Source organism: Bemisia tabaci, chromosome 2 (genome assembly GCF_918797505.1).
Source record: "Bemisia tabaci chromosome 2, PGI_BMITA_v3".
Lineage (NCBI taxonomy): Eukaryota > Metazoa > Arthropoda > Insecta > Hemiptera > Aleyrodidae > Bemisia > Bemisia tabaci.
This window is the reverse complement of record NC_092794.1, coordinates 74,147,841-74,163,673: the sequence shown is the minus strand read 5'-3', so window position 1 is coordinate 74,163,673 and position 15,833 is coordinate 74,147,841. Positions and strand designations below refer to the sequence as shown.

Sequence of the window (15,833 nt, the reverse complement as noted above, 5' to 3'; positions counted from 1 at the left end):
TTGGTGAAAGAATCTCGACCCGAGGCACGTGAAAATTTATGAGCATTCGGATCAAATCGCGAGTAAAGCTAATTGTTTTGTTTTGACTTCTGAAAAGTACCTAAACCTCGTTCAATCAGTGAAAAAAGCGAAAAGTGGCGGAAAGAGGGATCCAAAGGATTATTCGATATCAAAACACTACGGCGTCCTACAAATCGAATGATTTGTACGATGTTCATGCAAAAAAAATTGTACCACGAAACGATGCGCGTGTTTGAAAAAAGGCTTACTATGTAACTCCAAGTGTCATTCCTCCTCCTCTTGTAAAAATAAATAATGATAATGACATGACTTTCAGGTAGTTTCTAGACGAGAGTTCAAATTCCTTTTATTTGAATTAATTTTTTAATTGTGTGCCATAGAAATTGTTCGACTTTTTCAACAAAATAAAGGTAAAAAAAGAATTAGAAAAGAAACATATTTTTTATACTTTAACTCACACGTCCCAGTTAATCTATGAATTAACTAGTTAAAGTGTGTAATAAAAATCTAATTACACACTTTAAGTGGCTGCTTCAATTAATGTATGCTTTCACTAGTTAATGTATACATTAACTGAATTACATACTTTAACGCTAACATATACATAATAAGCATTTTTATTACAATAACCTTTGAAACAAGATGACATTACTCAGATTTTAAATGTTATACAACTAAATTGATTTTGACTTGATTGTCTATTTGTCTCTTCTTCTTTATGCTAGTATTTTAACCTTTTTTAGAGAGATTTTTAAGCACGAAAAAAATAACATTACATCAAAAGTTTTCACTTCAGAAAGTTTTGAATGCTACAATTTGGGATCAGAGTTGTACAAATGAACTGGAAAACATGGAAGATTGAAAATTTCTATGAAATATTTCATGAAAAGACCCCGCACATCTCTTATGGAAAAAAGCACCATGACGGATCCTTAATTTTCTTATTGCACTCGATTCTCCTTAAGATGCTGATCAAAGTTATTATTGCGTCATCTTTCTACGATGCACCGTTTTCGCAAAAAACGACCGAAAAGATTCAATTATTTGGCAATGAAGAGCCAAAAAGATTCCTCATTATAGCACTCGAGTGAATGGTTGGCTGTGTTTCAACAAGGAAATCAGGGGAACTCCAGCACCAAGCGGCAGTCTTATTTCGAATTCCGCACACAGTTTTGCTCGACCATCCAAATCAGTTTCTCTCTCTCCTGCTCTATTCACCTCTTTTCCATGTCTCTAAATCGAATGCTATGTTCTTTTTGATTCATTGTTGCCAAATAATTGAATCTTCTCGGCCTCGTTTTTTTGTGAAAATGGTGCATCGTAGAAAATTGGCTCAATAATAACTTTTGATCAGCATTTTGAGGAATATCAAATGCAATAAAAAAATTAAGGACAGTCATGGTGCACTTTTCCATAAGAGGTGTGCAGGGTCCTTTCAAAGTTGTGAAAAATATGAAACATATTTTAAGGGCTGGATATGGAACATTCACTAGAAAACACCAAAAAGTAAAAACCATTTGCCTTTCATTTGATCTTGCATTTAATTTCAAAAAATCTTTTTCAACATCTTTCATATTTGTCTAAATCATGAAATTTTTAACATAAAATTTCAAGATTTTATTTTTCATGAAAAACTGCAACCCTGTATAGGATCATAGATAACATTAGAAAAGTCAGGGAATCTATGGAGTCTCAACCTATATACCTTTATATTCAGATTTTACTTGAAATTTTTGAACAACAACAAGTACAGTGATGTGCTATCCGTTCTTCTGAACCCATGAAGCTACTCCACCGTGCTGCATATCGCGACTTGGATTTTACCCATGTTAATCATTTAGCTATATCTATCAGTCTCATTTGATTAGTTTTCCAGACATTCGCCCCAATTAATTCTCCTGGAATATTATTAAACCTTGAAAAAAGAAATAGACAAGGATATTTTCACCTCTTGTATCTCGATCGATGCCACGATCATTTCTGCCGTCCCTGAAGCGGAAATCACGATCTCGATCGCGATCATGCTCCCGATCTCTGTCACGGCCTCGGTACTCTCGATCTTTTTCCCGGTAGTCACGATCTCTACTGCGGTAATCTCTTTCCCTCCTATCTCTGTAGTCCTTGTCCTTGTTTTCCTTGTCACGGCTCGAGTTGCGGTGGTCTCTGTCTTTCCGTCGGTCGCCGTCTTTCCCGTCATCCTTTTCTTTATCTTGCTTGCGGTTATCTTTGTCTTTGTTTTCAAACTCTCCACCATCAGATGGAATCCTCTGGTCACTATCTCCACTTGGCATTAGATTATTTACCAGAGGAGGAGGCACTGATAAGTCCGTTGAGAATAATCCTCCCATATTCGGAGGAGGGATATCGAAATTGTGCAAGAGTGGCCTAGAAAAATCAATCATAATTAATAAGCACAACACTGAGAACCATCGATGCATATCAAGGTTATCCTTGTTATGTTTTATCATGTTTTTCTTTTCGTTGAATATTTTTTTTAATAGTTGGAAATGAAGTTGCAATATGTAGGGTAGGTTCCATCACCTCTGGTCAAATCTGCTTGCTATGTAACCAGAGGATAAACTTGTGTCCTCTTGTCAAAAAAAAAAAAAAAAAAAAAAACCGTTCTATCACCTCCTTTCAGTTATATTGATTCTCTAGTTAAGATTTTACTATTGTTTCGAAAAACATAGTGACGAAATTTTGCCAACTGTGGACGCATCACTTCTAAAACTTCAATTTTATCCATGCAAAAGTCAGTTGCAAACCAACTACGCCAGATGATGCGATACGTCATAAACAATTTTCGACAGGATCTTGAGAAAAATAAGGAATTGATGGACTAACTTTTGCGGTGGACTGCAACCTTAACCTATCAGAGACCAGGATTTAAAAACGTCTGCTTAAAATATTTGATAGGTAGTCAAGGTACATGTTAAATATTTTCCAATTTTCCCCTCTGTCACCCTAATTTTTATCAGGAGTTTGAGGTAACAAGAGGTGACAAAACACTACTTTTGTGTTAATCCTGTTGTCAAATGTAACCAGCAGTCCCATCAGAGATGATAGAGCCGCCGGCCCTCAGAAACAGGGCGGGGGGGGGGGGGAGTTTTAAAATTTTTCTTTTCTTGCAGAATTTCACCAGATTAAGTAGTTCATCATTAAAATGGTCATCCATCCAACGGTCCGGTTTCATTGATTATGGTTGTGACAGTGATGCAAATGAGGACCTTTCTGACTAGATAGCATTAACCTAGGTCAACATCACTAAGATTGAGCAACTCTCTTTTTTTACAAGCATCCAAAATCTTTTACATTGTACATTTTTCTGCTAAAATATTAAGAATAAAGAGAGAAAATAAGAGACAAATTTCAGAGCAAACCTGTAGCTCTCTAGCAGCTAAACAGTTAGAGATGTTTTTTTTGTGTAGGAACTTATGAAATTCATAACGCCTATGTGTTAAAGTAATACATTTTTTATTTATATATGGTGCAAAAGTTTCTTTAATTAATTTATAATTTTTAAATTTAATTATATTAAATTATCACAACATTCAAGTTGGAAATATGCACGATTTTAGCGACATTGACATGGCTATGTGTTGTTACCGATGAGTAGGTTCAGGTGTAAGGAGCCATGGTATGAGCGAACATGATGAATGGCATCATTTTCTATGTTAAACAAAGAAACGTGATCTCTGTAATAGAAATTTTGCATAATGATCCGTGATATTATTCTTTGCTTGGCTGCAGATTTGAACAGGATAGAACAGCCCAGTCAAGACCTATGCCTTTAGCATTGAATGATTTTAAAGCAAAATTTAATTAACATTAAAAAGATAGGGTTTTTCCCAGGAAAGAAAATTTTTTCATCAATTCAAGGAGCACATTCCATTAACGTCAAATAAATGGAAGCTCTGATGTTGCGAGGAAAATAAAATTAACTTACTTATTTTGTTCGGAGTTAGGCTTCTCTTCAGGTTTATCAACCTTAATCTCCATGGACCCTGAAATTGGAGGCCCTAACAGGGAGGAATCCATGGAGCCTAAAAAAAAACGTAGAGATTTGAAGACAATTCCAAAAAAATAAAAATGAAAGTTTAATATCATAAGTTAAATGACATCATCATCGTTAATATAAACTTCGAAGGATTCAGACTTTCAGCGATTCCACCTTAATCTATTTCACTCCAGGGGAAGTGTCCCATCTTCGCCTCTCTTCCCCACTCGGTGACTGACGCTGCGCTGAACGGTTCAGTCTGAACCTTTCCCCTACGTCTGACCATTCCCCACTCCACTATCAATTGAATCATGCTCTTGCGTATTGTTGCTCACCCGCCCAGGTATCTAGCCAGCAGTCAGTTGATGATGCTCATGCAAAGCTCATGCTGCCGAAGCAGTCATACTCCCACGCAGCTACGCATAGATTGCGCCAGCGAATTACTTTCCAAATGATTAGAATTTCTTCGATAGTAGTTTTCTTTATTTATTCGACAGTATTTTTTTCTCTGTTTTACTGTGTTTTCCTTGGTTCTCTGCTGTGTTTTTCTGAAATCTCCTTGGTGTTTGTATTTTGTCTTGCTCATGCGCACACGCAGCTAAGTTTATATTACTTAAGTGGAGTCGTTTTCTTTGTTATTTTTCTGTATTTTCTTCTCTGTTATACTGTGTTTTTCTTGAATCTCTTCTGCGTTTGTCTGTCTTTTCTTTTCCTTTCTGCTCTGATATTTCTTTTCATATTCTTTAATATCTTATCTTATAATGTTTTCTATGAAATTTTCATAATAAAGTGATAAAACATTTGCAGCTACTACAAAATCGGCTCGCGAAGCGCACTGAATGTCACTCGCGTGCGAGTGACTGGGGGTCCTGGGGGCATAGCCCCCCGGCCAGACGTGCCGGGCGCGCTTGCGCGCCCAGAACGGCTAATAAAAGTGTAAAGTTATACATCCCAATTCGATCAGTGCTTTCCGTAGATTCATTTTGATCTAAGTTACAACAGCAATCAGAATGTGGATTTCTCTTTTTGGATCAACTCTAAGAAAATTCCAGATCATTTCCATAGGGCAAGAGAGAAAATAAAAAGGGTGAGCGTTATTAAGGTAGAACAGCCATCACTCGGTTTGCATCAGGACTGGGGAGATGTAGCAAATTATGGAGGTTACAGACTTACACAAGTTGCCTGATTTTCCAATGGCCGTTTTCAAGTTTTGCTCCCTGATCATGATGAGTAATTACTTTTATTAGAAGTGCTTATGAGTGCATTAGTTTGAAGTAGTTTTCTTAAATTCCTGGAGGAAGAGAAATGTTTGCCTCTGCTCAAAAAAGCCTTTCATTTAATTAAATTAATTAAGATCACTAATACCTAATTTACTTTTTACTTTTTTATACTGATAGCCTTTCTAAAATAATATTCAGTAATGGAAAATAGTTGTACTTGACGCACTGCAAGAACTTTGCCAAGAACAATTGGACGTATTTCTGCCAAACAATACAATGTGCATTGAGACATGAGCCCTGAGACCCTTAAGAATATATGCATAATAGGGCTCACGTCATAATGCACATAGTTCTGTTTGGCAGAAATACATCCAATTGCCAATATGAATGAAAGGGAAAGATGAGGACTGCCGTTCCTTCTTCAGCTGTCCGCTTCTGCGAATATTATTCGTCATGGAGGAGAGAGGGAACTGACATCTCCTCTCACTCTTGCCTCATAGTAAATTTAGAAGAGTACGGTATGCGCCACTCTTCATCACAGTTGACGATAAAAAAATGGTTCAGAAAAATGAAATTCAAAGGAGATAAATGATTTTTTTTTTTTTGAGTCGAGATGGGAAAATTGTACCAAGGTAAGCGGGTTCCAAGTTTGGTGATACCCAGTTATTGGGACAGTCCTGGCATTGCGTTATACGCAATATGATGAGCAGGACCAAGCGATTCTACAAACTCAGGTGGGTTACTGGGTTCCAAACTTGTCCAGATACTGAGTTACTACAGTTTCACTACAAAGGTCATATGGTACGTAACTTTTTCAGCAAGGCATTAAAAAGTTCATATATCAGTTTTAACCTAATTTTTAGGTGTTTCTAGCAGAATATCTTAATGTGTCCAGTTCTTCCTTAACTGCAGCAGCTCTGCAGATCTTTTATTGAGCAGAACAGTGAAAGACATGGTATATCACTGGCAAAGGGTAGCAGAGTTCAAAATAAAAAATAAAGAGATAGCTAGTGATAAAAATCACTCTTTTGTGGAATTCATTGCTAATCATATAAACCAGCAAGAAATTCCAAGTGTGATTTACTTGATTATTCTTCTATAAGATATTCTATATAAAAAAAAATTTAAAAAATGTGGAGAAAAAATAGTAAAAAAACAACTTTTTCCAGATTTGACAGGAGATTGACAGCAGGCTGACTTTTGAAGATACCTTACCTTGTTGCATTCGTAAATGTGGCGGCAATCCGAAAGGCAGTTGTAACAGTCCATCGCCAAATCCATCAGTTCCACCCGGTGGAGCTAGGGATGCTTTCTGCTTATCTGCAGCGGATGGTAATGGTATTTGAGACAAGACACCAGCTGAAAAAAAAAGAAGAAAAAAAAAAAGAGTCAACAAGTTGACCAGTAAAATTTCACATTCAATTAGGAGATCAGGGGAATAAATTTTGATCTCTTCTATTTGTTAAATAATTGAGTTCAATGTTGAAAATTTAAGGGAACAATCTACACAAAAATTGACCAACAACACACCTACTTATAACACAATGTTCAATTTAATAAACTCTGATGCAAATGACTAATCATCATAAAATTTGGAGAATACACTCGGCGGATTAGTTTTGATTGACTAAGAAATGGCTTGTGATAAGCGGTGAATAATGAGGATATTTAAGTCACAAAATTCGAAAATTTTCAAATATATTTTTCTCATGATTCAAAAACCGGTGTTTGATGACTATGCTGCTCAGTAGTGGTTCGCAATGGTCTTTTTATAAGCAGAATTAAGATGAGTTAGTTTTATTATGAGAGTTTTCACTTGGCAAGGTACTGAGAATGTGTTTCTCTCTAGAGTTTGATTCTTCCTTAGCCAACTTTTTACTAGAGAGATCATTTTTTTTTGTAGAAATAACCTCTCTGTAGCTTGTTCAGATTTATGAGCGAAGTGGGTTCCATACCTGCAACTTTTTTCATTTATTTTTTTTACTTATTAGAAATTGGTACATTAACCTGAATGATAAAACAGCTTAATGCAAGTCAAATTAGAAAAAATTACAAAACAAAGAATTACACATTTAAAAACTCTCGCACTGTGTAGTATGCGTTTTGTGAGAAGTGGTTTTTTTTTTTTTTTTTGTTTCAAGGCTGTCTGCTGAGTTTCTAGGAGCTTTAGTTTAAAGTTCCTGGAGTTATAGCTCAAATACAACCATTCATGATTTTTATTTGTCCCACAACTACAGACCCTGAAACCCTTATCAAAGCGGGACCGTTGCGGACAGGTTTTGAATCCAATTCCATACCTCACCTATAACCGCAAACGGGGCAGAATTCTTTTGGATTATTTTTGGAACTATTGCTACTGTTATTAATATGACTAGAGTCACTTTCACCTCTAGGATTTTGCAATGCCATAGAGATTTTAACAAAGATTTTTTTAATAGGTGTCAACATTTTCACCCAGAAGCTTCTTTTTTTCTTTTTTTAAATTTATTTATTTATAATAGAAGAAAAATTCCATTACATTTAATCGTGATAGAAGTATCATTATATTATTACATCATAGTTTTAGACCTTAAGGCTCTTTAAATTTTTTTGCTTACTACGTAACAGACAATATTACAATAATGAACCACTTTGATCAGATAAAAAAAGATGGTTAGAAGGAGAAATAAAAAGCAAACTAAAAACAAAACGAAATAAACAAGACGAAACACTAACAGTCCAGAAAAGAAAAAGAGTGCAATAGTGGCAAAAGCTAACTATTAATAATGATGTAAGACTCCTACTGCTAATAGGAACTTTGATTTTAAGATGCATGCCGATATTGCCGCCAACAAAGGTAGGTACCACACGTGGGAGTAATTTAATTTTAAGAAAGTCCGGGGTGACAAAATCTTGAGGTTTTCTTCTCTTTAAACAGCGCAGATCCCCGCTCAATCAATGAGCGCAAAGGCTTCCGGATTGGGGTGGGCGGATAGGCGCACTTCGTATCGGTTGTAAAGTCTACTACTAATGCAGACTTTGACTTTCCCGATTCCCAGGTCCAAATGGAAAGCTTCGTTACTGAGATGCATGGAGCATTTAAAATTTGCCTTAGTGTTAAATTTTGAACAATTTCTACTTGTCTTATATTTGAGTTGGCTGCACAGGCCCAGATTTGGCATGCATAAGACCATATTGGTCTTATCATTGTTTTGTAGCGAAGAATTTTGTTTTGCATTTTAATTTGGAGCGGCGTCCGAATAGCCATAACATTTTGCATACCTTGATTTCAATTTGTTTTCTTTCATTGAGAATATGTTGCTTAAATCTTAATTGAGAGTGAAGAGTAGGTCTAAGATATTTTGCTGGTGTGGCAAAGAGGATAGGTGTGTTGCTTAAAATTAAAAGTTCAAACACAGATTTTTCATTAATAAAAACTACGGTCTCCAATTTTGAAGCATTCAGAACACTTCCATCTCCATTGGTTCAGTCTTCAATGTCCTTTAGCAAATTCTGAAAGTTGTTTACTGTTTCTTTATACGTAGGGGCAGCTGAGAGCACTGTAGTGTCATATGCATAGTCACCCATTTTGGAATTTCCTGTCGGTTTGGGAATATCTGATGTAAATAAACTAAAATAGAGGGGCGAAAGCAGGGATCCTTGAGGAACCCTGGCTTTAATTGGTTTGAAAGATGAGCACGCATCGTTAAATCTAACACGGAAGAATATATTATCATTGTATGAAAAGAGAAGTTTGGCCTGATTTCCAGGGAGAATTTTGGAAAGCTTAAATTTTGACTTTTCATGCCAGACCCTGTCGAACGCTTGAGCCACATCAAGAAAGACAGCATTGCAAAATTCTACTTTTTCCAGTGCTTTTTCTATAAAGTTTATGATACGGTGAAGTTGTTCCAATGGGCTAGGTTTGCTCCGAAATTCAAACTGCTCATTAATTATTAGATGCTTCAATCTTGTCTAATATTTTCAATAGTCATTTAAAGTCTCAATTTTTCAAATAACTTGCCTACAGTATGTACTAAAGATATGGGTCGATACGAAGAGGAATCTGATGCTAGTTTACCAGCCTTAAGGATTAATAAAATTTCTGCCTTTTTCCACTGTGAGAGAACATGTTTTAGTATAATTACAGCGTTGAAAATTTTGACAAGTTTTTGCATGACTTTGGTAGGGAGCCGCTTAAATATGATAAGCCCAGGAGCTTTGCGTAACTTAATTTGATGTTTAATCTCTTAGAAAATTTCATCCTAAGAGATAAGACTGATCTTAGTATCTCGTAAAAATTTTAAGTTATAAATATCCTCATTTTTGTTAATTTTACTATGCTTAACGGGATGAGGTTGAAACAATTTTTCAAGATAAAAAGCCATCAATATCTGCCTTTTCTTCATTAGTGGTTGCCCAGGTGTCATTGCCTCTTTTTGTAGGGAAACTTACTTGCTCTGGTCTTTTAAATGACTTAGTAGCTTTCTACTGAGTATACTCATCATTCTCTTGTGGGCTCAGACTTGAAATGAACTTTTCAAATTTTCCATTCCGAAAGGTGCTCAAGCGCTTTTGTACAATTTTATTCAGTCTATTGTAATACCCTTTATATATCCTTCTCTCTATGACATGTGAGAGAGAAAATCACAAATAAAACTAGCATCAATTTTACTAAAGTTAGGGTCATACGGATTAATTCGGACAACAGTCATCAATTCAGAATTTAATAAAAACTTAAAAATACTTACTTTGTGGGTTGAAAGAAGTACCAACAGGTTGTGGCATTCTATTGAGCATCATAGGTGACCCCAAGATACCAGGAGGAGGAACTCCCAAGGGAACATTACCCAGCATGCCGGGTCCCATCATACCTAGAAGTCCTGTTAAGCGAGGGACTATTCTGAGAAATTTATCATTGCATAATTTAGAAATTGGACATAATGAATGAATAACACCAGGGGTTAAAATTATAAGCATTGACAACTGCTGAGGCGGGTGTCTTAAAATGTGAATTTTTCAATCATTCAAGTTCTTATTTTTCAATACTTATACACGTGGTTGGCGACAGAATTCTGCTCAGTATTTTTAAAAACTTATTCCTGATAGATCCTGAAATTCAATGTATCAATAAGAATTACAGCATCTTATTTGGGACCATTATCTAAAAAACTGATTAAGTGAAATTTACATGATCTACTCCAGGGGGGGAGAGACTGTGCAATTTTCATCACTCTGAACGGGTCTGTTGAGGGCAAGAGATACAGCTGTGAGAAAAGACTGTCATAAGGTAAAATGGCATGAAAATCACAATAGTCACATTGAAAAATTCTGAATTCCACTCTTCACTGCACAATTTGCGTAGTTTGGATCACATTTTTCCTCACAGCTGGAGGAAATTTCTAGTCACCGCGTTTCAAAACAAGCAGCAAGAATTTTTGGTAACTTGCGGTTCACAAAAACTGAAAATTTTAAACACAATATTTATTAACATAACCTGCTGATCGATAAATACAGACGTAACAACTCAAGGCATGGATCACTATCAAAGATGCCGTTCTGCTTGTAAACAAAACACTTGAACAACAACAACAACAACAAAACGGCAACTTTCAGCATTTATGACAAGAACTGAGGTCGCCTAAAATTGCCCGTTTGCTCGGTAACGTTGCATGGTGTCAACGATCATGCCTTTCAGGCACATAAAATTTGAAAAAGTGTGTTCCAAACAACACAAATTGCACGAGAAGGAGTGGATTGCAGGTTTGTTGGATAAAACCCTCCTGATATTCATTCCATTTTATCGTTACACAGTCTGTTCAAACAGCTGTATCTCCTACATGTCAGAGACACATTAGAGGGAGATAAACCATTATTCTGTAAATTGCTGATACAGTCTAATCACACAGCGTTCAATTAATAAAAATAATACAGCTGTCTGTTTCACACACAAAAACAGCCTGTCACGTGATATAACTTGAATTGCCTGAAGTTTTCATTTCCATATTTTTTAGATGAAACAATACGACACATTGAGATTTTGTGAATGACTTACGAGGCATGCCAAAAGGTGACATGATACCCATCGGAGTCATGTGCGTGGGAATCTGTTGAATGCCGCTTTCTGACTGTGACACAACTGGACCAGGTGGCATCTGGAGTCCAACGGACATGGGTGGTTTTATGTCTCCAATGTTTGAGGTAGGAGGCAACGCTTCCGGTAAAGGGATGAAGCCTGGGTGGGTAGGACCTGGAATCGGGATTTCTGAAGGTGTGACATTCATCATGTCTTCCATTGACGCTTCTTGCGAAAGATGATCTAGAATTGTACCTTTCTGACCGTTTTGATTTTTTTCTTTCTTTTTGGCTTCGTTCAGCTCAGCTAATTTATCTGGAAGAGGAAAATACCAATAGATAAGAGATAGCAAATTTATGCATCAACTCTGATGAGAACATTTTGTTTAACAGGACGACATCAACATCAAACATTAGTGATTTACAGTGAAACCTCAATAACTCGGTTCCCGGATAAGCCGGTAACCCGCTTTAGTCGGTAGAATCGCCTGGTCCCGTTTATCACCCATATAACACAATGCTAAATAAGTCGGGATAGCTCGGTTTGGTCAGATTCTGAAACCGCTTAACTCGGTGAAAGAGGTTGTTCCAAAAACGCCGATTTTGGCCCCCCCCTCCCCCCCCCCTGGATTTGGCCCAAACTTTGCTCAGATGTTGTACTAGGTGTCCCCGATGCTTTGGCAAAATTTAAGCCCTCTCTATTTCCGATGTCGTATCTCGCACTGCGCTGCTTTCGCGGCGTAACTTGACCCGACGCGCGCGTAAACACTACCTACGCTTGATCTTGGGTGACGATCGAAGAAAAACTGGTCGAGATGGAAAAAGAGGTTGTTCAAAAAACGCCGATTTTGGCCCCCCCCCCTGGATTTGGCCAAAACTTTGCTCAGATGTTGTACTAAGTGTCCCCGATGCTTTGGCAAAATTTAAGCCCTCTCGGATAATTAGGGGGGAGGGGGCAGGGGGCAGGGGGGCAAAGTTGCAATTTTTTTAAAACTTTAAAAATCGATATCTCGCGAACAGTTTGAGTGTAAGTGTTGCGGTTTGCGCTAAAAAACGTTAAAAAATATTTTCTACAAGAATATTAATGCTGTTTGCAAGGTTGCGTAATTTATCGCGGTCATAAATCGATTTTTTCAATTTTGACGTTTCGACTTTTTTTAGTTTTTCGTCTCTCCTCTCTTTGGATTCGTTGCTACGTGAATGAAAACCTGTCGAGGTGATTCTCCATAAAATTCTGCATCTACCACACTTTGTTTGACCTTACGGAAACGATTCGTTCGTGAGTTACAGCGATTTTTCTGCGCGTTACCGGTTACGCGCGGGCGGCATATCGGCGCGGCGGCGCTCCATCCCGCGCGTGCAAGGCAGAGGTTGTTTCACCGCTAGGGCCTTATATTCATGCTGCAGGCTGTAATTATCGATATTTTCTCCTCCCCCACCCTTCCCCCCCAATAAATATTTTTTCAATACTTCGTTGCACAGGGTATGCCAGACCACCCGTAACAGGTCTATTTCTCGGTTGGTTTAGAAAGTACGAAGTGGGGGACCGCGGGGTTGAATAGGGAATGGACCCCAAGGAATCCGAATTTCAGGGCCCCGAAACCCCCCATGCCCCCATTGGGAGGTAAAGAGGGGGGTCACGATCCAAAAAGTCGGGAGACATTGTGCCTCCCCCTCTTAACCCCCCCCCCCCCCTAGGGTGGCTAGGGGGGCCTTGGGACCATGAAAATCGGATTCCTTGGGGTCAATTACCCGGGAAATCATCTTTTTCCGGAGAATCTACGTCAATTTTTGACCAAAGGGAAATTATGGAGGGGGCCGATGTCCCCGTCTTGAAGACAAAACTTTTGGGCGCAAATTGACGTAGATTCTCCGGAAAAAGCTGATTTCCCGGGTAATTGACCCCAAGGAATCCGATTTTCATGGTCCCAAGGCCCCCCTAGCCACCCTAGGGGGGGGGGGGGTTAAGAGGGGGAGGCACAATGTCTCCCGACTTTTTGGATCGTGACCCCCCTCTTTACCTCCCAATGGGGGCATGGGGGGTTTCGGGGCCCTGAAATTCGGATTCCTTGGGGTCCATTCCCTATTCAACCCCGCGGTCCCCCACTTCGTACTTTCTAAACCAACCGAGAAATAGACCTGTTACGGGTGGTCTGGCATACCCTGTGCAACGAAGTATTGAAAAAATATTTATTGGGGGGGAAGGGTGGGGGAGGAGAAAATATCGATAATTACAGCCTGCAGCATGAATATAAGGCCCTAGCGGTGAAACAACCTCTGCCTTGCACGCGCGGGATGGAGCGCCGCCGCGCCGATATGCCGCCCGCGCGTAACCGGTAACGCGCAGAAAAATCGCTGTAACTCACGAACGAATCGTTTCCGCAAGGTCAAACAAAGTGTGGTAGATGCAGAATTTTATGGAGAATCACCTCGACAGGTTTTCATTCACGTAGCAACGAATCCAAAGAGAGGAGAGACGAAAAACTAAAAAAAGGCGAAACGTCAAAATTGAAAAAATCGATTTATGACCGCGATAAATTACGCAACCTTGCAAACAGCATTAATATTCTTGTAGAAAATATTTTTTAACGTTTTTTAGCGCAAACCGCAACACTTACGCTCAAACTGTTCGCGAGATATCGATTTTTAAAGTTTTAAAAAAATTGCAACTTTGCCCCCCTGCCCCCTCCCCCCTAATTATCCGAGAGGGCTTAAATTTTGCCAAAGCATCGGGGACACTTAGTACAACATCTGAGCAAAGTTTGGGCCAAATCCAGGGGGGGGGGGGGCCAAAATCGGCGTTTTTTGAACAACCTCTTTTTCCATCTCGACCAGTTTTTCTTCGATCGTCACCCAAGATCAAGCGTAGGTAGTGTTTACGCGCGCGTCGGGTCAAGTTACGCCGCGAAAGCAGCGCAGTGCGAGATACGACATCGGAAATAGAGAGATAAGGAATCAAAAACACTCGATAACAACTCGAAAGATGAGAACAGTAGAGAATAGGATATCTGATACCGCGTGTTTATCTTATCGCGCGTGTGAAAACACGCATGCATAATTAAGCAATTTCACGCATCAATAAATTGACAGGTCCAGTCGGCACCAGCCCCTCTCCCCCTACAATCTTGCATTGCCCTTCCCCGCTCCCCTCAGGAATCTTCTGCAGAGTTTTTCGAGGATTTTAGCGAGTATTGATACGTTGCATTTTCAGTGCAAGGACCCGTCATAGCGAGCGGCCGCGGCGCATCACCGCGCGGCATGCGCGGGGGGTGATACGCGATGGCACCCCAACAAACGATTGACCCGATGACTTCATGATGCCCTGACACTTTCAACACGCAATTTCAAGTGCATTTCATGAAATATTACCATTTAGTACCATTTTCTTCGATCAAATGGCTCTCCAAAACACTCCTGTACGTCACTCTACACGCACGTTTGCGTTTGTCCAATTTCGGGCGCTAAATTTGAAAAAGCGCGGCGGAAAAGTGGCAGTTGGCGTAAGTCGGTAACCCGCTTAACTCGGTAAATTTCCTCGGTCCCGATGGAAACCGAGCTATTGAGGTTTCACTGCACTAGTCTCCATATTTCAAAGAACAAAACGAAGCTTAAAAAATTGTGTAAAATTTACTGCTAAGACTATTTGAGAAAGCTCTTTCTTCCTGTTTGTTTCATTGCTTCAATGGAAGATAAGAGTACACAGCAGTCTCAGCTGCCTGCACAAGAAAAAATCCTGCACTTGTCGATTGGAATATGTAGCTTCCAGGGCTCATTGGTGGTGTCTTCAGGAAGAATTTTGGAAAGGCCAACACTTTTCAGATCCAGGTCTGGAGCAGGAAGGCTGCCAACAAAGTCTACCATTTAGGTTTTTCTAAAGTGCTATCCCTCAGTTACTATAAATCGGATTTTGATCCACTTTTTTATCAATGAAAGGTATGTCCCAGAAGAATAAGTTTGCTTCCCGTGAATGTTTTTGTTTAACCAATAGTTTTTATGAAATTGAAAAATATATTTAAAAATTTTCAAACTTTTGGAAATCTTGAGGTTGAGTATCTTTTAGGCCATCATGAAAATTGCTATTTTGCCTTCTTTGAGGGAGGCGTAGAATTGTCTGACCATCTATTTGATACCACAACCATTTTTGTCAGGTACAGAAAAAACTCATGGAGCGCAATTTAGGAGATGCACTATGATGCAAAACGCGGGGGACCTGTTCTGGTGCCCTGGACAACTGATGCAGCCTTCAAAAGTGCCGTATTTGGGTTGCTGTTTGATTTATTTTGAATATACTTTTTTTCAAAACGTTATCAAACTAAACAATTTTGAAAATTCTTTGTCCTCTTACAACTTAGAAGAATTAAGAGGTAAAATGTAAAAATTTTCAAGAGAGTGTATTCTCTAAGAGTGCACTTACTGATAAGAAAAGATTTGACCAAAATTCATTTAACAGCAACCTAAATACAGTGCATTAGGGGGCTGCATCAATCTTTCACAAAACTCTAAGTGAGTAAATCACAAAGCAAAGAAAAATAAAAATTGAA

General features: G+C 38.6%; 1 protein-coding gene across 2 annotated transcripts in view; it reads right to left on the bottom strand.

Annotated features, from left to right (window-relative positions):
- The window catches only part of LOC109039702 (Insulator su(Hw) mRNA adaptor), an 80,342-nt gene that overhangs the window by 25,493 nt on the left and 39,016 nt on the right, over positions 1 to 15,833 (bottom strand). For both annotated transcript variants that reach the window (XM_019055309.2, XM_019055310.2), the window contains exons 12-16: positions 11,273 to 11,608; positions 9,969 to 10,100; positions 6,454 to 6,597; positions 3,968 to 4,064; positions 1,970 to 2,406 (exon numbers count right to left, since the gene is read on the bottom strand). In XM_019055309.2, coding sequence (XP_018910854.1) covers positions 1,970 to 2,406; positions 3,968 to 4,064; positions 6,454 to 6,597; positions 9,969 to 10,100; positions 11,273 to 11,608 — 1,146 coding nt within the window. The remainder of the gene's footprint in view (positions 1 to 1,969; positions 2,407 to 3,967; positions 4,065 to 6,453; positions 6,598 to 9,968; positions 10,101 to 11,272; positions 11,609 to 15,833) is intronic.